The 20,075-nt window shown below is 59.7% G+C and overlaps 3 protein-coding genes across 22 annotated transcripts in view; 1 reads left to right on the forward strand and 2 right to left on the reverse strand.

Moving 5' to 3' along the window:
• The first annotated feature begins 9 nt into the window (after nucleotides 1-9).
• Nucleotides 10-11,434, forward strand: CHRM4 (cholinergic receptor muscarinic 4). The gene is made up of 2 exons (XM_010964614.3): nucleotides 10-4,163; nucleotides 8,856-11,434. The coding sequence occupies exon 2, from the start codon at nucleotides 8,885-8,887 to the stop codon at nucleotides 10,319-10,321; it is 1,437 nt and encodes a 478-aa protein (XP_010962916.1). The 5' UTR covers nucleotides 10-4,163; nucleotides 8,856-8,884; the 3' UTR covers nucleotides 10,322-11,434.
• Nucleotides 11,435-11,579: 145 nt separating this feature from the next.
• Nucleotides 11,580-13,982, reverse strand: MDK (midkine). 3 transcript variants are annotated; one of them, XM_045524146.2, is made up of 5 exons: nucleotides 13,860-13,982; nucleotides 13,210-13,286; nucleotides 12,892-13,059; nucleotides 12,613-12,774; nucleotides 11,580-11,918 (listed from the first exon to the last, which is right to left on the reverse strand). In XM_045524146.2, exons 2-5 carry the CDS (start codon nucleotides 13,283-13,285, stop codon nucleotides 11,893-11,895), a joined length of 432 nt encoding a protein of 143 aa, XP_045380102.1. In that variant the 5' UTR covers nucleotide 13,286; nucleotides 13,860-13,982; the 3' UTR covers nucleotides 11,580-11,892. The 3 variants fall into 3 exon arrangements, with proteins under 3 accessions (XP_045380102.1, XP_010962917.1, XP_074228211.1); XM_010964615.3 differs by having other exon boundaries at nucleotides 13,800-13,871; XM_074372110.1 differs by lacking the exon at nucleotides 13,860-13,982 and adding an exon at nucleotides 13,573-13,724.
• A 909-nt stretch (nucleotides 13,983-14,891) lies between these two features.
• DGKZ (diacylglycerol kinase zeta) overlaps nucleotides 14,892-20,075 on the reverse strand; it is a 40,621-nt gene continuing 35,437 nt past the window's right edge. For 11 of the 18 annotated variants that reach the window (XM_045524143.2, XM_074372105.1, XM_045524139.2 and 8 more), the window contains 12 exons: nucleotides 19,770-19,969; nucleotides 19,493-19,593; nucleotides 19,315-19,394; nucleotides 19,155-19,224; nucleotides 18,979-19,019; nucleotides 18,273-18,412; nucleotides 17,254-17,285; nucleotides 16,958-17,001; nucleotides 16,366-16,486; nucleotides 16,258-16,291; nucleotides 15,948-16,140; nucleotides 14,892-15,688 (listed from right to left, as the gene is read on the reverse strand). In XM_045524143.2, coding sequence (XP_045380099.2) covers nucleotides 15,572-15,688; nucleotides 15,948-16,140; nucleotides 16,258-16,291; nucleotides 16,366-16,486; nucleotides 16,958-17,001; nucleotides 17,254-17,285; nucleotides 18,273-18,412; nucleotides 18,979-19,019; nucleotides 19,155-19,224; nucleotides 19,315-19,394; nucleotides 19,493-19,593; nucleotides 19,770-19,969 — 1,173 coding nt within the window. In that variant the 3' untranslated portion in view covers nucleotides 14,892-15,571. The remainder of the gene's footprint in view (nucleotides 15,689-15,947; nucleotides 16,141-16,257; nucleotides 16,292-16,365; nucleotides 16,487-16,957; nucleotides 17,002-17,253; nucleotides 17,286-18,272; nucleotides 18,413-18,978; nucleotides 19,020-19,154; nucleotides 19,225-19,314; nucleotides 19,395-19,492; nucleotides 19,594-19,769; nucleotides 19,970-20,075) is intronic. The other 7 variants (XM_074372104.1, XM_010964616.3, XM_074372108.1 and 4 more) reach the window with 1 other exon arrangement.

Here is a 20,075-nt window from a genome sequence, read left to right on the forward strand (position 1 = left end):
TGCTGTTTCTGGTGCTGCTGTCCCAAGTGGGGAGCCCTATGATGGCTCAACAGAAGATGCTCAGGTAAGGGCTGCCACTTCTGCCTCATGCTGCATCTCTGTGCTACCACCTCCTGCTTCCCGGGGACCTGCTAAGGATTGGGGCAACCTTCACAGTAACAGGTGGGTAGGTAAGACTGATGGACGGTCACTCATCTTGACTGCTTCCTACCCAGGACGATGGGCCTGGAGTGAATATGTAACCATCCAGGAAGCTGGATCCCCTCCAGTCCTGAAAAATCACCCATAATGGGTGTCTTGAGTTGGCTGACAGGGAGCTTGGACTTACCTGCAGGCATCCCCCAAAGACGCCATTGACTGGCTACTCAGGTAGTGTTCTCAGGACATTGGCCAAGGAGCCTGCTGCTGTCATGGGCCTTGGCCACAGCCCTGGAGACCTCAGCCCCCATCCACGGTGGGGACTCCCCCAACCACCATACTGGAGTGATTCCAACTCAAAGGACACCCAGAGCCACCATCTGGTACCTGCAGTTTATCCACCAGACCTACATCCTACCCAGCACCTCCCTCCCCCCTTTCCCGTTATTCATGACATCAGAACACCAGCTTTCCTCCTTTTTCCTTGAGAGTCAGGAGGGCCAAATCAACAGCCTTTTTGTTTTTTCTTTTCTTCTCTCTCTCTCCCTTACCAAGGGTTGAAAGAAGGGAATCCATCCTTATTGTTCAGAGGCACCAACTCCCTCCCCTAATCAGACTGAGAAGGAACCAGCCAGCTCTTACCTCCTCGTGGTTGGTTTTCTTTCCCACCCCAGTTTATTTTTTGCTTCCCTGCTACCCTCTACCTCTGAAGCCATTTAATGAAATGTCATGTGCCACCTGAGCCTCCAGTAAAAACATAAACAGGCAAAAGAAATAAATAAAAACCAGTTAGAAAATGGGAGAAGGCTATTTGCCCCCCTCCTTTCACAGAGGTATACAGGAAAATCAGAGCCACCCCAGGGCTGTTTTTTGTTTTTTGTTTTGTTTTGTTTTGTTTTTTTCCACTCCAGGGCTTTTTGCTAGCAGCAAGTACTTCTTGAGTAACTTTTGTGTGCTCCACTCTGTCCCAGACACTATGGGGCATGCAAAGTTACAGGTTCTGCTCGAACAGAGACAAAACCAAAAAGTGAAATGTGCAAGCAAGTAATACAAAACAGTGTGAAGAGTTACATGGTGAGGAACACTAGAATATTTTAGAAAATTATTCCAGCACACTCTGGACTAAGACATCAGCTAGCTGTGTGACCTGGGGTAAGCCATCTGCCTTCTCTCTTGCTTCACTTTCTCCCATATAGTAGGAGGCAGGGCTTGTACTATGCAATTTCTTAAAGTTATTTCCAGCTCTGAGAGCACTGGAGTGGTTAGGACAAGGCCTCCTTGAAGAGGTGAGATTTGAGCTACACTTTAAAGGATGGAAGGAGGAGGGCACCCCACTGCAATTCCTGCCCTCCACCCACATACTCCTCTCAGTGAGAGGAAGAATTATGTAGTCTTGACAGTGGGGATTATGAATTTGTTGAGTGTAAACAGTGTGCCAAGGTTTCAATGTTTATTATCTATCAGTCCTTATCACGAAAACCCTCTGAGGTAGGTACTGGTACATCCAGACCACACAACTAACTGGCAGAGCCAGGGTTTGAACCCAAATGGGACCCTGATGTGTTCTGTTATTTTGGAAAAGGGGATATGAAGATGTCTTGTGGTTGTGATCTAAATTCACTCCTACATGGCCTCGCCTTTGTCCTTAATGGCCGAGGACGAACCCAGCCCCTACCTGTCGAAGTACCCTGTCACCACATTCCATCCCTACACCAACCCCTTTCGTTAAAAAGCCCTTGCCTGGTGAGTAGAGCCTCCCCAGTAGACCCTTCACATGCCCCCTTGCATATCATAAGGAGACTGGGGGCAGCGGGACAGAGCTCGGCAACCCCAGTTGAAGATGAGGAAATAGGTCAGAGCAGTCCTGTGGACCCAAAATGTCTATGGACCCAGTTGGATCAAAGTTAGAGAGTAAAAGGCTAAACCAGGTACCCTGGTACCCAACTCAGCTCTCCTCAGTTCCACTGTGGGTTCTGGAATTGGAGGAGGCCAAAGGCCTTATTACCTCATAGGGATTTTGGAGAAACCAGCAGCTTTGCCTGACAGCTTCTGGAAGAACTCAAGGCAGTGGCTGGAGACTTCTCTAGTTTCTGTGGCCTCCCATGGTCTGTTTCTCCATCTGCCAGTTATAAGTATCTTGCTTCCATCCTGTGAGTGCATAGTAGCGTGCACGCCCGCACACATTCTTTCACCCTCCTAGGAGCACCTCCCTCTCCTAGACCCTAGGAGTGATATGGAAAAGGGAAACCGGTGGAGACTGTCATCTAATTGTCATATGAACCGAACGAACCTGTTTCCTCATCTGTGAAGTAGGGGCAAGAACAATGGGGCTTCTTTCATCCTTGGTTATTAAGATCATGGGAGACCAGATCATTCATGTAAAGGACGATGGCTTCTCACTCTAGCCCAGACTGCCAACTCCAGCCCTCGCCCTTGGGAGCAGTAGGGACCAGGCCTCCGCCTCTGCGTTCAACATGGAGAACTCCACACCAAGAGCCCCACAGGGCTGGCTCTTGCCTGGGATCCCGCCCCTTCTCTGGCAGTTCTGCCACCGCCTCCGCTTCCGTACCGCCTCCACCTCCCCAACGCAGACAGCCCCCCGCCCAACCCTTGGGTGAGGGTGGAGGAGGGGCGGGACTTGTGTTGTTTTTCCAGAAAAAATCATCCCTCTTAAGGTAATCGGGTGCTTGCGCTCAGGGAGTTTGGGGTGACAGGCCTCGGGGCCAGGGCGTTGGGGTGGAGGGTGGCGAGTCAGACTTTAGCCGGCTCCAGAAAGGGCCGTCTCAGAGGGAGGAAGAGACACTGATGCTTGCGCTGGTGGAGCGGAGCCGCCAAGGTCAGGGCCAGGGACTGAGCTCTCCAAGGTGCTGAAACCGCCCTCTCTGTCCCGCGAGCGTCTCAGCGGGTCCTCCTTGCTCTGCTCAGGCAAGGCCGTAAGTCCCGAGGCTCCGGCCCGTGAGGTTCCCGGACATCTCAAGAGACTGGCCGCCTGCCCCCTGGGGTCTCGTTTCGGGCTCCGCCCCAGGTGACCTTGGACACTCGGCTTTTCCTCACAAACATCGCTGAACTTGCCCTCCAGGCCGCAGCTGGATGGGCAGCTCGTCCTATCCCGAGTCTGGAGAAAGGGTGCGCACCCCTTCCTCGGCCTGGAGCGTGGGGGCAGGGAATCGGGCGGCAGGAATGGAGGGTGGGGAGGCGGGCGGGTTGTGTGCGATGAGCAGGCTCCTCTCTCCCTGGGGACCTTCGCCTGGCTTCTCTCCAGCTCCTTCCCAGGCCCCGTCGGCGCCCCTCTTCCCAGGCCAACACGCAGCCCCAGGGCTCGAAACTACTGGCCTTCGACTCTGCCCCGACGGAACTGTGGCGGAAGAGCCGACCCCACCCACCCATAACCTCCTGTTGGGGTCAAACACTCGCGCCTCCGTGGTTCGGCTGCGAGCAGGGCAGTGTAAGGAGTGAGGTCCAGGCGGGGCGCGAGACCACTCCCGGTCCCGGGTGTTGGTCGGAGCGGAGGCGGGAGCGCAGCCTGACAGGGCTGCCAGCTCCCTTCCCAGCCCGCGAGGGGGCGCCGTGTCCCCATGACAACGCGGACAGCCCCCCTACCAACCTCCTGTGAGGGCAGCGCCCCCCGCTAAGCAGTACTGGTGACTGTGGGTAGTGCCCCCCTAGTGCTCGAGTACAGAGCTGCCGGCCGGCTCCAGTGAGAGGCGTGCGTAGCTGGGGTCCCCGACGCCCCGGGTGGTGCCCCCCGCGCGTCCCCGTTGGGTGGCCGGCCCGGGGCGGGCTGCGCGGCCCCACCAGGATTGGCTGCTTCCCCGTGACATCACGCGGCTCGGGGAAAAGTGCGAGCGTGAGCGCGAGTCGGAGCCACAGTGCTGGGAGCTGCGGGCGGAGCAGGGGCCGCCCCTCTGCACCCCGTCCCCGCCCCCGGCCCGCGGCCCGGCCGCCCGCCCCGCCCGCTGGCCCGCAGGGCCACACGCCCGTCCCGCCGTCTGTCAGGTGCGAGGGGAACGGGGTGGAGGTGTCTGGTAAGTGACTCCGCGGCGGCGCGGGGGCGGGGGGACTCGGTTGAGAGAGGACACGGGGTTCCTGGACCCACCGAGGGTCCCCAAGGGGGGGCCCGACTGGAACAGGGCCCCAGGGTTCTTTGGGGGCGATAGCGGTGCTGGGAGCTGCAGAGAGCCCGAGGGTGAGGGGCCTGCTGGAAGAAAGGCCGGGAGTCGCTCGGAGGCTTCTCCAGGTGCATCACTGGGAAGGAATGGACATTCAGTAGGTCGGGGGGTGGTGGTAATGTGTGTGCGCGCCCACAGCCACCCCTCCCCCCCAAGGAGACAGGGGCAGCCGTCGGGGGCGGGACCCCGCACTTCAGCCCTCCGCTGGCAGCTCTGCAGGGTGCCGGGCGCTGGAGCCCCAGAAAGCCTTTTCCCGCCCGTCTCCCTGCTCCCCCTGCGCTGCCAGCCCACTCCAGTCCATGGAGTCCTCCATCAGCGACCTTGAACCCCGACGGAAAATACCCCTGCCCTTTCCTGGCACCCCTCCCCCATCCAGGACTCTCCCTGCTGTTGCCCAGGCTCAGGGACTGGGAAATCCAGCGCCAAGTCCCAAGCCCCAAGCCCCTTGGCGGAAGTGTCAGGCGCAATGTCGCTGCCAAATCCCCTGCGCCTCTTCTCCCTCCCCTGAACCCTTGAGTCTCCCCTCCCACCCCAGGGACAGATCCAGGGACTACCGCCTTCCTGGAGCCCTAGAGTGAACGCCTAGGAATCAAGGACCCACACCCCCCACTTCAACCCCCCCTCCACGGCGTCCAGTGAACACCCTCCCATCGCATCCGGGAGAGGGGGGCTCCTAAACCCGGGAAAGCATGGTGCCCACGCCCAGAGGCTGCAGGAACTGCGCTCCGTGGTAGGGTGGAGAGGGCGGGGCATGGGAGAGCCAGGACCCCTTAGACCACCAAGGGAGACATGGAGGAGCCTCCAGATGGGCCCAGCAATAACTCCCAACCCGGCACTCGAGTCCTGTTCAGCCCCAGAGCTTGAGAAACTGGGTGCCCACTCTAGCTACTGGGGCAGGGCGGTGCCTCTCCGGCAGGGTTCGGGGTTAGGAGTATGGCATGGGGAAGAATTTTACACACTCCTGACCCAAGTTCCTACTGGGCCTCACAATTATACGGGTGCTTCCCCCACCCTCTTGCCAGCAGACTGGGTGCCCTTTGGCAGTAACTGCGCAGTACGCACACTGAGCTGAACCTAGAGTTCCGCAAGGCCGGGTTAAGCGGCCCTAGCCGCGGCCCCTCGGCAGAAGTAAGTCCCAGTCTGGGACTCCTCACCCCTCAGAGAGGGGTGTTGCCACTCTCAAGGTTGAGGGGTTAGACACCAAGGGGCGCTCGGCTAAGACGCCCCAAGGTCCAGGGGTCCGTCACAGCCCAGATTGTGGTCTGGCCTTGTCGTCCTGCCGGCGACCCTCCCTCATGCAGCGGCGGGGCGCGACCCAGACGTCGGTTCTTGCCGACCTTCGGGCTCAGACAGCCGCGGTTTGGGCTGAGCTTCCTGCCAGTGGCATTTAGAATGTGGCGGGTCACCCACTGTGGGCCCTGCATTTGCTGGTGTGCACAAGCTCACAGATACAGGCACACCCGAACCATGTGCATCCCCCAGGCCACAGCACTCCAGGCACACAGGCATGCACATGCACGTGTCCGCTCGGCGCGAGCATGCTCACACGCACACGGGCGCGCTGGTATCCAGGCGTGGCCGAGCGCACACACACGCACATGCAGACAGCTACTAGCGTCTACTCGCGCTCCCCAGTAATCACACACAAGCAGCACTCGCACTCGCCTTCCCGCCCACACCTTCCTCGCTGCGTGCAGGCTGGAACTTGCGCCCTTAACTTTCCCACCATTGAACCCCGCGCGGAGCCAAAGGCAGCTCCAGGGCGGGGCCTGGCGAGGGGGCCCCACCTCCCTCCCCTTGGAGGTCCTGCTTGGGACCTCCTCTGCTTTCCCAGTCGCATTGGAGTTGGGGGCGAGGGCAAATAGCCGACTGCTCCAGGTCCGGAGCTGGAACCCAGGGACCGACATTGCCATCTAGCGGTGCGCACAGCCCCGAAGGCGGCTGCTCGCCTTCCTAGGATCCCAGAGAAACGTGCCAGAAGGGGCTGCTGTCCGAAAGTCTGCGGGTGACCCCCAGGGGTCCAAAAGACTGCTGGGGTGGGGAGTGCTTCGTCCTGTTTGCAGCTGGCAGCTTCCCCAAACAGGCCCAGAGCAGGACTAAACCCTTGACTACTTGATTGTAGACATACTCTGTGGATGGAGACAAGAGGTCTCATGTCTTCTGGGAAAACTAAGTTGAGGAGCCTGCAGGGAATGGGAAAGGATCCTATCGAGGCCTCCCCTAACCCACAGCTAGTGGTGTGGTTTTGAGGTGGGGAGAGTAGAGGCAGGAAACCAACTCTGGAGACATTAGCGCCTTGGGGTTAAGAAGGTGGCTCCTGGGTTCTAATCCTGCCCTCGCCCCTACTTACACACTGGGTGACTTTAGGCAAGTTAATTAACATTATCCTCATCTGTAAAAGATCCTTAACCTCAGTAAGACGAGGATACTTATACTACCTGCCTTTTCAGGCTGCTGTAAAGATTAAACCCGATAATCTATATAAAAAGCTCAGAGGGATTCCTGACTCATCGTTAACACTCAATAAACAAGAGCTATGATTTTCCTGTTTGGCACCTCCAGCCCCTTTCTGATCTCACTGGCCTGTGTCCTGACCCTGGGAGGCTAAGGTGAGGGTTTCCTTGGGGCTGGCTGACCAATCGCTCCTGCTCACACTGTGTGTGCCTGGGGAGGGCAGCTTCTGCACGTTGGGTGCTCTGCCCTTCCACCTCAGAGGGTGGTGCCTGAGATTCCATTTTGGAGTCTCTTGATGCTGAAAAGGGCTGTCAGAGACCCTCAGAAGAGGGGGTGGTATCTGGTCTTTGCCCTTGACGTCTCTGCAACCTTGAGGGTGGCAACACCCCTCTCTGAGCCTCTCCTGTGGACCAAGGATTTGGGCATGCGAATTGGAACTACCAGGCTAGGAGGCTGTGTCTGTGTCTGCGATGGTGGCTTAGGGGGGCTGAGGCCAGGCTTGGGGAGGGGTCACCCTGGCACTTGGCTCCAGCCTCCAGTGCATGATCCACACCCTGCTGCTTCTCCCTCTGTTTCTCTCTCTCTCACACAGACACACAGTGAGCTGCGGGGCTGGCAGGGCTGAGATGGGGCCCGTGTGCGTGTGTAATGGTGCGCGTGTTGGCGGGTGTGAAGGAGGCTGGGCTGAGCTGCTGCCCTGGCACAGCACACTGGGCGTGGGCCTCCCTCACATGTAGGGGAGAGGAAGAGGGGGAGGAAACATAAAGAGGCTCTGGGGAGGGACCTCATATTGGGGGACCCCAGCTGGGGTGCTGGGGTTTGTACTGGTGGGCTGGGGGCACGTCAGGGGCTGGCCATGGACTCCCCTGCTGCAGCCCCTCTCTTCCCTCTGGGACACTCAGTGTTCCCAGTGGGGCCTTGGGGTGGGTGCTGGCCCCCAGGAAGAGATGTGTGTCCTTCCTCAGCTGATGGGCCCTTTAAGCTTCTAATTCCTGACGGGTCTTAGCCCCTGGCTGCTGACAGACCCCAGCTACCCTTGTACTGTACCCTCATGCCTTGGGGATGGGAACCCAGTGGTCCTCCAGGAGGGGATGCCACAGTAAGTCTCTCTGCAAGGCCATCTCCTCCTCCTTGGATTCGCAGCTCCATGTCACCTCTTCTGGTCCTCTGGGAAGCCTTCCCCAAGGTGGGATCACTGGCTTCTGAGGTTCTTTGGGCCTTCCTCTGCCCAAACCCCTAGGTCTGGGACAGCAACATGAAGTCAAGTTGCTGTGGAGCCTCAGACAGGTTATTTAACATCTCTGTGCCTCAGTTTCCTCACCTGTAAGTAGTAAAAAATAACAGTACTTATCTCATAGATTTGTTGCAAGGATGAAATGAATTAATACTTGTAAAACGTGCCTGGTACTTTGTGGACAATAAATGTTAGCTGCTCATATATACTCTTGCCTTTGTCCCCAATGCCTTCTGTAGGGATTGGAGGACAGGTTCCCGGGAAGGTTTGGTTAAGAAATGATCGAGTAGGTGAATGAATGAGCACTTCTGACCAGAGCTGCAGGCTGATGCCTGGGACCACTTCCTTCCCAGTGGCCGCACACTGGCCTTCTGTCCATCCCTCACACATGCCTCAGGGCCTTTGCTCTTGCCATTGCCCTTAAGTAGGCCACTCTCTGCAGCTTTCTACGTGGCTGCCTCCTCGCCATCATCCAAATCACCTCCTCAGAGAGGCCTTCACTGATCACCCAGTGGGGACCCATCCCTGTCTGTCCTCAGACTCACTCACTATAACCTACCTTGTTTTCTTTCTAGCACTCTTTCATTGCTCACGTGTTTGTATGCCTCCCCTGATCAGATTGTAGGCTACGTGAGACTGGGGGCTGCGTGTGTCTCGTTCACCTCGATAACCCCAACATCTACAACAGTGCTTGCACACAGTAGGGATGGATGAATTCCCATATGAGGAGGTGATAGGACAGAGTTCTCTAAGGTTCTGCAGGATAAGGCTCCTCTGTCACCTTGACTCCAGCTCACCCCACCTCACCCCTCTAATCCACTTCAACAGTTCAATCATTTCCTTTCTCCTTCCTCCTCCAGACACCGCCCGCCCACCGCTGCTAGCCAAAATGGCGAACTTCACACCAGTCAATGGCAGCTCCAGCAATCAGTCTGTGCGCCTGGTCACATCATCCCATAACCGCTATGAGACCGTGGAGATGGTGTTCATTGCCACCGTGACAGGCTCGCTGAGCCTGGTGACTGTTGTGGGCAACATCCTGGTGATGCTGTCCATCAAAGTCAACAGGCAGCTGCAGACAGTCAACAACTACTTCCTCTTCAGCCTGGCATGTGCCGATCTCATCATAGGCGCTTTCTCCATGAACCTCTACACCGTGTACATCATCAAGGGCTACTGGCCCCTGGGCGCCGTGGTCTGTGACCTGTGGCTGGCCCTGGACTACGTGGTGAGCAACGCCTCAGTCATGAACCTGCTCATCATCAGCTTTGACCGGTACTTCTGCGTCACCAAGCCCCTCACTTACCCAGCGCGGCGCACCACCAAGATGGCGGGCCTCATGATTGCCGCTGCCTGGGTCCTGTCCTTCGTGCTCTGGGCACCTGCCATCTTATTCTGGCAGTTTGTGGTGGGCAAGCGGACGGTGCCGGACAACCAGTGCTTCATCCAGTTCCTGTCCAACCCGGCGGTGACCTTCGGCACGGCCATCGCTGCCTTCTACCTGCCTGTGGTCATCATGACGGTGCTCTACATCCACATCTCCCTGGCCAGTCGCAGCCGAGTTCATAAGCACCGGCCAGAAGGCCCAAAGGAGAAGAAGGCCAAGACCCTGGCCTTCCTCAAGAGCCCCCTGATGAAGCAGAGTGTCAAGAAACCGCCCCCAGGAGAAGCTGCTCGTGGGGAGCTGCGCAACGGGAAGCTAGAGGAGGCCCCTCCGCCCGTTCTGCCACCCCCGCCGCGCCCGATGACTGACAAAGACACCTCCAATGAGTCCAGCTCGGGCAGCGCCACCCAGAACACCAAGGAACGACCACCTACGGAGCTGTCAACCACAGAGGCCACCACGCCTGCCACTCCCGCCCCTCCCCTACAGCCGCGGACCCTCAATCCAGCCTCCAAATGGTCCAAGATCCAGATTGTGACGAAACAGACAGGCAACGAGTGTGTGACAGCCATCGAGATTGTGCCGGCCACACCAGCTGGCATGCGTCCGGCGGCCAATGTGGCACGCAAGTTTGCCAGCATCGCCCGCAACCAGGTGCGCAAGAAGCGGCAGATGGCAGCCCGGGAGCGCAAGGTGACTCGGACCATCTTTGCCATTCTCCTGGCCTTCATCCTCACCTGGACGCCCTACAACGTTATGGTCCTGGTGAACACCTTCTGCCAGAGCTGCATCCCTGACACTGTGTGGTCCATTGGCTACTGGCTCTGCTACGTTAACAGCACCATCAACCCGGCCTGCTATGCCCTCTGCAACGCCACCTTTAAAAAGACTTTCAGGCACCTGCTGCTATGCCAGTATCGGAACATCGGCACTGCCAGGTAGGCAGGCAGGGGTGCCACTGGAGGTGCTGGTGTGTGTGCTGGGGGACCACATGGCTCAGCTGCTGTGGAGGAGAGATTTGGAAGTGCTTCTCCGTGTTCACGTTCGCCGAAGAGAACTGAGGTCCCCAGGACTCTGAGGCTCATGAAGAGGCTGGATTCGGAGAGACCAGATCTCTGCTCAGGCGAGAAGAATCAGCCCCAGGAAGTGACTGAACCCGACTATCTAACCCACCTCTGTTGCCCTGCCTCAGGGAGCTGGGGGGCACTTGCCCCACTGTGACCAGCCAGTGTGGCTGGAAGAAGGGATATCTGGAGAGGAGCAGAGCCCAGCACCCCTTCAGAAGGAGCAAAGGGGCCAGTGCTTGGGAAAGGAGGCTCAGGAAGGGAATGGGAGGGTCCCCCATTCTGCTGTAATCGGTGCTTTCTGCCCCTCTGCACCCTGCATGTAGGCTCAGCCCCCTCCTCCTAAACCCAACTCCAGGGGCAGAAATCTCCCCTTGCTGCAGCTACTCAGCCTGGCTCTGGCTGGGTGGGGTGGGTGGGCTGGCTGGAGGCTGGGGAGAGTGGGCTCTGAGCACACCCCTCCCCCCACCCCGCAGCATTGCCCTGGTCACATTCAGGATGGGCCAGCAGGGAGACCAGCTGTTTACTCAGGAACTGTGATCTGGCCACCCACGGTCCCAGACCTGAGCTGAGTGGCCCGTGTTATTTTGAAGCGTTTGCTCCCCCTCCCCCAAGGAGAGAGGTCACATAGTGAAGGTGGGGCCCTGGTGTTCTTCTCTGCTGGCCCCTGCCCAGTGTGAGGGATGCCTGGGTCACCAGGGAGAAAATTGGGGTGGATCTGACCCACACACAGGTTTCAATGACAGTGGGAGTTGGGGTAGTGAGGCAACCCCCAACCCTAGGGATTTTCAGATTGGCAGTGGGCTAGACCAAAAGCCCTTGACCTGGGTGAAGCTGTCAGTTCTAGTGAGTCTCCCAGGTCCCCTCTCCCAACCGTTGTGTGGCCCCTGGAGAGATAGGACTGAAAGGTTCAGGGGACTTGATGGGGGGGCACCTTCCAGAGGTGAGTAGGGGGACCTGGAAGAAATTTTCATAGCCCTTCTTTCTCCGTGAGCTCTGGGGGGGCACTCACCGCCAAGCCCCAACCCCCTGAAAGCCGCCATTCCCTCCAGCCTTCTCTCCACCACTCCCCCACCTCCAACAAGTTATCACAGCAAACTCCCTGGGAAGGGGCTTTTATATATTAAAAGAAAAGCTTTTATTGGGAAAAAAACAGTTTATTTTATTTGTTTCTTAGTAATGGCATCATTGGGGGGAGGAAAAAAGTGGGTATGGGGAATCAAATCCCTTTGGGGAAGGAGGCTGAAGCTGCCCAGAATCCCTTGTCCCTCCCCACTTTGGGCACTTGGGGTAGGGGTGGGCGAGTGAAAGGGAGGAAGCAGGGCATGATTGATAAAGCTAATGAGTAGGCAAAAGGCACTGGTGGGTTATATCTTGGGCCTGTGGAGGGAGGGAGTGGGCCAGGCCCCCGAGTAAAGCCAGGGGCTCCTTGGCATCCAGGCCTGGCTGCTAGTCCTTCCCCTTCCCTTTCTTGGCTGCAAAACAAGAAAGAAATACCAGGTTAGCAGGGTTTTGGTGACCCAGTGGAGACCCCTCCCTTCCCCTTACAAACACATCAGGGAGAAGAAACCCTGCCCCCTGGTGGTTCTCTATTAGCTGACCTGGAAGCCAGTGGGATAGGGTACTTAATGCTGGACAGTCCTCACTCCCCACTTAAAGACTTCCATTTGGGATCAGAAAACCTTCAAGTTCCTGGTCCCAGTCCTGCTCCCAAGAGCCCTGGACAACAGCCTCAGTCCCCTCACCTGAGAAGTGGGCAGAGTCACCTCTGCCCTGTTGGCCTCCAGGGCTGCTGAGAATGAGGAGTGAAGCTAAGGGATAGAGGGAGCGTGGGCTGTGGAGTCCTTCCCACACTAGAAAGGGCCGAACTGACCACACCGCTCCCTCCTGCCAGAGAGATGACAAAGCCAAGCCCTTCCAGGATGAGCTCCCTGAATCCTAAGCCAAAGGCTCCAACAGAACAGCTGACTTTGTCCTCACTTGCGCCAGGATTTCAATCTCCTCAGCACCTTCTGCGGGGCACTCAATACTGCCTATCTAAGGCATCTCACCCACAGGGAAACAGTGTAGTGATGGCAAGAAGTCACTGGCCAGGATCCAAAACAGGCTTAAACACTCCCTTCACAAGTGGGGGCAGCCCCCTGCGATGATCACCCCCACTTTGCTGACCTTTGGCCTTGGCTTTGGTCTTGGGGCTGCAGGGCTTAGTCACGCGGATGGTCTCCTGGCACTGGGCATTGTACCGAGCCTTCTTCAGGGTTCCTTGGCGGGCTTTGGTGCCTGTGCCCCCGTCACACGCCCCCCAGCTCTCAAACTTGTACTTGCAGTCGGCTGGCGGGAGAGTGTCTGGGGTCAGAGCTGGGTGGCCTGTGGCCCCCTCCACAGGGCTGCCCAGGTTCCAGTGCGGCTGTGCCCCTCTGCCTACCCTCCACCTGTGCCCCACCTCACCTCCAAACTCCTTCTTCCAGTTACAGGGCACCCGGCACCGGATGCGCTGCGTCTGAACCCCGCAGGTGCCCTCACGGAAACCCACGCCGCAGTCCTTGCTGCTGGGGGTGCAGGGTCCCCAGGTCCACTCCGCGCACTCGCTCCCCGGGCCGCCCTTCTTCACTTTGTCTACAACGCACGGGGAACAGAGCTCAAGACCTGGGCCAGGAGAGACTCACTGTGGGACCCCTTCTCGAGATCCTGGCCTCGGAACCGAGGCTTCCGGCCTCACCTGCCCGGCTTCATCCCCACATTCAGCTCCCCCACGCCCCGTATCACCTTTCTTTTTGGCCACCGCGGAGGTGAGCGCCAGCAGGGAGAGGAAGGCGAGGAGGAGGAAGCCTCGGCGCTGCATCCTGCGGGGAGAGCACGAGCTGAGTCCCCACCTGGGGCGCAGGCGTGGACCTCCCACCTCCTTTCTCTTGTTTCCAGGCCCAAAGGGTCGGGCTGCTACTGCGGTGGCGGCGGCCTTGGGGGACCGGCCCCTCACCGCCAGCCGAAGTGCACGGCGGGAAGCGTCTCCCCGGGGGCTACTGGAGCCCGGGACGCAGCTCAGACCCCCACCCCGCCTCTAGCCACCAGGGCGGCAAGCGACCGAAAGGCCGAGGTCGCCGCGCACCCTCCGGGGGCCCGTGCGCTCACTCGCTCGCTGCCCGCGCTGCTTCGCTCCCTCCCGCGCCGGGCCCGTCCCGCTCCGGCTGCCGCGGCCCCTTTTGTCTCCAGAACCGGTCTGAGCCGGTCACATGGGCCCCCGCCCCCTCCCCACCACCGAGGAAGGACCCGCCCCGCCCCCTCCCCTCAAACCCGCACCGCCCCCCGACCCTGGCGTCCCCGCCTCCATTCCCGCCCCGTACCCCCAGCGCCTCTACCCCGCTTAGCGCCGCCGGGCCCCACACCCTCGCCTCGCCCGGCCGCTTCGCTCTGCCTACAGGCGCCGTGCTCTCCTGGACCCCCGTCCTCCGAACCCGGGCCCTCATGGCCCATGGGACTCCGTCCTGCCTTGGCACCCCATGTCCCCGATCCCAGTCTCAGGCTCCCTAGGCCCCATCCCCTGCTTGTCCTCCCCGCCCTCTGCTCCCTCCCCGGGGCCGTCCCCTTTCCCAGATGGACGCCAGCTTCCCTTCCCAGTTGCCGAGCCTTAGGTGGAGACCGGGAGGGAGAACAGAGCCCTGGGTGAGTCCCAGGTCCCGGCGCGGGGTCCCGCATTCGAGCCTGTGTGCGGCTCCGTCCCTTGAGGCCTTGGGTGCTCGGTTGAACCCCGTCGAGGCTCCGCTCCACCTCCCAGGGCCCGCTGTCCTCAGCGCTCCGTTAGATGCTGGAGAAGGAGCGCCAGCCTCCACCTCGGAGCGCCTCGCCAAGGGTGCAGGGAGATGCTCGGCTTAGTGTTGGGGGTGGGGGCTGGGACAGGGAGCCTCAGAAAAAGCACACGGGTCGGGGGGCGTCGAGGCCCCTGCGCCTTTCTCGGAGCGCAGGTTGGCGGGGTGGGGGAGTCGGAGGCCTGTATTTGGTAAGACTTGGAGCTGACAAGAGCCGTCTGAGAAGTTCCAGACCCGGCCCGGCAGCGGCTGCACATGCCAACCCCTTTCTATTCTGGGGACTCGGGGATCACCTCATCCGACAGCCAAAGCAACTGAGGCCAGGGGGAGGGGTCTTGCTCTAGGTCACAGGGCCAATGGGCCCAAGAAACCAGGCCTCGCTCCCTGCTCTACTTCTTTAACTTTCATTGTTATCATCCCAGCGGGAAGCGGGAAGCTAGAAGAAATCAGCTCCTCCCCCTGGCCACGACAGGCGAGGCAGCCGGGCAGAGGTCAGGTCCCAGGCAGCCCCTCCGATCCCACCCCTAAACCAGGGCTCCCTGATACGGGTCTGGGTCAACGGTGTCCAGTCCCCCACCGAGGATAACCAGGCAGATCCCTGCTACTTCTGGAAGACCTCCCCGGCGAAAAAAGAAAAGCAGAAAGGAAAAAAAATCACTTTACTGAGTCACACCCAGCTGTAAACATGTCTCCGTGAGAGCCCCATCCCAACCCCCAGGCCACACAGTCGAGGTGAAATGACTTGGGTACAGGAGGAGGTCACGTGGTAGGTGCTAAGCAGGGCAGCGGGCAGGCAAACGCAGCAGGCTCCATGTTTCCAGGAGGAAGCCCTGGGGAGGGTGGGGTCAGGGCAGGAGAGGGGGCCCAAGCTCCCAGGAGCCTCAGAGTGGGGGTTCTGAAGGACCAGGAGGCTTAGGAAGCCTCTTCCTGAAGGCTCCCTGATAGGGCCTCAAGCTCCTCTGTCCTCCTGGCTGCAGCTCCTAAGCTCCAGGACACCCGCTGCAGTGAAGGTCAGGGCCGTTCTGAAGTGTCCAAGCCCCAGCCCTGCAAAGGCCTGCCCAGCCCAGTCCAGTTTCCTGTTTCCCTGTGGGCCTCTGGGTTAGGCTGGGACCTCAGGGGGACAGGTGAGACTCCCCAGCTCCTCAGAGTCCAGCCCTAGGTCTGGCAGCTTCTCAGGGGGCAGCATAGGGCTCCTTTCCTGGGGCCTGGGTCCCCTCTGCCCGTCCCCGTGGCTGTCCGACTGGAATGTGGCAGTGAGGTGCGCGAGGAGGGACTCATCCTCTGGCCGGTTCATCCTTCCTGCTGCTCTGGTGTTGGCCTCACAGCTACACAGCCGTTTCCTGGTCCTCCCTCTGGATCATCTGGTAGTGCTGCCGGTTCTCCAGATACGCAGCCAGTTCGGTGTCCTGAGCCTTCTCAGCCCGCTGCCGGGGAGTGTTGCCCTGGATGAGGGGGGAGCTGCTGTCAGTTCAGGAACATGTGGGCTCCAAAAGGCTTAGAAGACAGGGGCTCTTCCCCTGGGGTCAGGCAGCCCCAGCCCTGCTGACTTGGGTTCTCAGGGTCTGGACTGTGTTGGTTGTAGACAGCTTTGAATCACCAGAGGTGGCCCTCCCCCAAGGCTCCCCTCTTACAAGGGCAAGTTTGGGAAAGGGTTGCTTTGTGCTTGTGTGGATTCCCTCCCTGCCCTGCTAGTCTGCTCACCTGCTGGTCTGTCTTCATGAGCGAGGCCCCGGCCTCCACAATGTAGTGGCAGATGGTGCGCTGGCCCAGGGCTGCCGCCTGGTGCAGACAAGTCTCCCCACTGGGGGAACAGGGGCTGGCTGTGGACTCCATCCAGTTCTCTGGGCCCTCTTGTCTCCCGAGGGCCATCAGAAAGGGCAGGAAACTCAGGGTCCTGGGGCAAGTGGGGGTGGCCCAGAGGACAACAGATGTGGCCAGAAAGGATTTATGGGCTCTGACAGGGAGGGCGGTTTCCAGGGTAACCAGGGCCCTGCACTGCCCAGATACTCACTTTTCCTCCACAGCATCAAGGATCTCTGTGGGGGCTGGAGAAAAGGGGGAGGTCAGAGAGGCCTGGCAGTCTCTCCCTCCCCCCGGGGGCCCCAGCAGCACAGCTTACCGTGGTCCAGCAGGTAGCGGACCACTTCCTTGCTGCCAGTGCTGACCGCGTGGTGCAAGAGTGTGCGGTCCCGCTCGTCACGGTGCATGAGGTCACCCCCAGCTCGGTGCAGCTCCTGGAGCTGAGGGCGGGAAGCAGAGCAGCGCTGGGGCTCCTTAGACCACCCTCCTTTCCAGCCACAGAAATGCCCCCCCAACTCACACAGGCCTCAGGCTTCTTAGGAGCCTCCGGGGGTCTTTCTGGAGTGCAGGGGAGAGATGATGGGCTTCTCTCACCCCAGGTGGCCCCGGACTATGTGGGAGCACTGACAACCAAGCCCTGGAGCCTGCGGTTCCTCTAAGACTTGATCCTTTCTGAGCACTGGGGACAGGTGGACTGAGCTAGGAAGCCCCTACAGAAGGACATTGTTATGGGCCAGACAGGGACCAGGGTAAGGCAGAATGGAACAATCACAATGGAGACCCTGTAGATGGCCAGGCACTGAGAGATGATTGCACCTGAACAGAGCTGCTCCTGGCCCAACCCAGAGGCCCCACTCCCCAGGGCCTGAGGGGCTGCCAAGGGGAAGAAGCCCGAGCCCTGGCAGTAGTACCTTACAGAAATCGTTCCTCCTGGCGGCCTCAATCAGCTCTTCACCTGCACGGAACACCTGCCCGTTACACTCTGGGATTGGAGGCCTGGCCTTGTGTTGGTGTGTGAACATACGGGTGATGTACTATTGTGCAGAGAAATGGGCCTCTTGGGGCACATATGCCAAGGGCTGTGGGCTCACGGTGAATGTGGCCATAGCTGTGTTTGTGTAAGGCTGTATATGGTCTCTACCCCACCCCCTGAGACACAGTTCTATAACCAGGGAGGAAGTAGGGGCCCCGCAGGGAGAGGCCTCACCTTTAGGGGGCGCAGCATCCCCTGGCAGTGACCTGCAAACAGAGCAGGATGAGATGGGACAGGGCTATAGGGGACAGGGCTACAGCACAGGCCCAGCTTGTCACCCTCCCCGGCCCCAACCCGGGGCACCCTTTGTTCTCAGAAGTTTATTGAGTGCCTCCTACATGTTAAGTGCTATTCTGAGCGCTGGATGCAACAGTAAACATGACAGGTGGAGAACTTGTTCTCAGGGAGCTTACATTCTAGTCAGAGAGACAAGCAAACAAATAAATAAGGTATTGTGAGAGAGCAGGAAGTGCTGCAAAGAATATGAGACAGGGTAGTGTCATTGAACAGCAACTTCAGATTGGGTTCCTGGAAGACTTCTCTGAGGAAACACCACAGCTACTGAATGGAGGGGCAGCTCTGTGAAGATCTGGGAGGCGTGTCTGAGGCGACAAGGACAAGTCTGGAGGAAGGCAAACTTGAGGTCTCAAAGAACTGAGAGGCGAGTGGGGCTGGACTGTAGCGATGGAGGGGAGGGGTGGGGTCAGAGGCCAGCATGCTCAGGCTGCACAGGATGAAATGAACTGAAATGACTGGGTACAAGGGGAGGGCACATGACTGCAGGGTGCTGGGAGAGAAGATTCCAGGCTGGGGAGAGAGCAGGAGGCCAGGGGTGAGGTGGTGTGGACGGGTGGTGTGCTCGGATGTTGGTGGGGAGCTGACAGGTCCTGTGAAAGGTTAGATCTGGTGGGTGGGGAGCAGCCAGGGAGGAAGCCCAGGTCTTTGGCCGGTGCAGCAGCGCAGATGGTGACACCACTTCCTGGGGGGCAGGGTGCTCACTGGCTGGACTGTGGCCAGGTTTAGTTTGCTCCCCATGAGTCAGCAGGGCAGGGCTGGTGGGGACCCGGAAGGCAGCTACACATGTACATCTGGTGCTTGGGGAAGTGGTCAGGACTGAAGGCAGGACTTAAGGAGCTGGCAGCTTGAGGAGGTGGTGGTTAGGGCCAGGGGGCTGGAGGAAACCGGGGACTCACCGGGGCGTGGGCGAGCAGGGCGAGGTGGGGAGAGGGGAAGTAGGGGTTGGGAGGTCAGGCCGAGCAGATGCCCCCAGCAGCTCAGGGTCCAGGATATAAATCTCGTCCTGTGCGATCTCAGTCACATAGTTGAGGTGTTCCTGTGGGTGGGGAGGTCAGGGCCGAGGGTCAGGGCCCAGCAGGGTAGCTGACGGTGGGAGTGAAGGGGCAGCAAGGCCAAAAGACCTGGAGAAGCCTTTGCTGCGAGCACGAACACCGACAGGAGGCAGCCAGGCCAGTGGCCCTGCCAGTCCTGCGTCCCCTCACCTCCCCAGCCCCTTCCTTTCCTCTCCCACCACGTGACCCAGCTCCTGACCTCTGACCCAGTGGGCTCACCAGCCTGTCAGCCCCTTCCCACTGCTAAACCTTTACTCAGGTGACCTGGCCTCTGGCCAGAAGTGCCTTTTTTTCTGTGTCTTGCTGGATGATCCCCATGCTTCAAGGCCCTTCCACCCACCCGGAGAGCCTTTTCTGGGTACACCAGCTCCCTCTTCCTGTTAGCACCATCCCTGTGCACTTCCCATCTGTGGACATGGGCCAGTGCGAAGGCACTAGGGAATGTGAGGGCGGGGTGTGCCTGACTGTGGAGGGTGGGCTAGCAGAAGAGGTGACACGGGGGCCCCCCCCCGGAACCCATGGTGGATGGAGCAGGACTGTGAGTGCTCACCTGGGCCCGGTCGATTCTGTAGAAGCGGCTGGCAGTGGTAGCTGTGGGGAGAGGGTTAGCTGAGGGAGGGGCCCTTGTCCAGGCCCAGGTCTTCTGCTGCCCCTCCCAGGACCCCCTAGGGAGGGGGCAGGACAAGGCCCGGAACTGCCATGAGCTGGCCCTTTGGGGCCACTCACCATCCAGGAAGCACCACTTGGGGGACAGTTTCTGGCACGTCAGGGACTTGGCTCCAGCACCTTCGGGCTCCTGTCAAGAGAAGCAAAGGCCGGGGCTGGAGATGACCAGAGCCTGGAGCAGGCGGGGACAGCATGGGCAGGCCCTCGGCCCATTCCTCACCTGCCGGAGCCTCTCGATGTGGGCGCGGCACAGCTCCAGGTCACTGTCTCCTGGGACCACCACAGTGCCCAGTGGCACAGCTGGAGGACAGAGTGGCCGTCAGCTGGCTGCACCCCACCACCCTGCCCTCAGGGGACCCGGCGGCTCCTCTGCACCCTCAGCCCTGCTGGCCACTCACAGGCCTCTTTGAGCTGCTCCTTATCGTAGTGCAGGGCCTCGTAGTCGTGCATGCTGACCCTGCTCACCTGGATCTGCAGCTGCTCCGGCACCGGCTGCTGGCTGTGGGCGGGGCGACCACACGGCACTTGGCAAGGGCCCAGCCCAGGCTGCCAGTCCCTGAACCACGTGCCCCCTCCTAGCTGCTCTAGGGAACTGTTAGCCTCCTTTCCGGATGGGGAGACCAAGGCTAGGGAGGGGCAGAGTCTGGCCTCAGGGGGTGGCTGTGGGGGACATACTCGCTGTGCAGTGGGGCGGCACTCCGCCGCTTTGCCTTCTGCACCATAGTGGCCTGGTTGCGTAGGGCGATACGAATGCGTGAGGCTGCGAGCTTGCAGGGTTCACCATCCACCTGGACTGGGATGGCCTTGGATGTGGTGAGCAGCACCTCTCGGCACTGTGTCAGCCGCTCTCCGTGCCCGCCCACCTGCAGTGCTGCCTGTGGGTGCAGGACGCTCAGGTCAGGGGCCAGGGTAGGGCTGGCGGGATCCCAGGCTCTGCTCTTCCCAGGGATACTCTGGCCAGAGGATAAAGGTAGAGTGACC

The sequence above is a fragment of the Camelus bactrianus genome, chromosome 10, assembly GCF_048773025.1.
Source record: "Camelus bactrianus isolate YW-2024 breed Bactrian camel chromosome 10, ASM4877302v1, whole genome shotgun sequence".
In the NCBI taxonomy this organism is placed as follows: Eukaryota; Metazoa; Chordata; class Mammalia; order Artiodactyla; family Camelidae; genus Camelus; species Camelus bactrianus.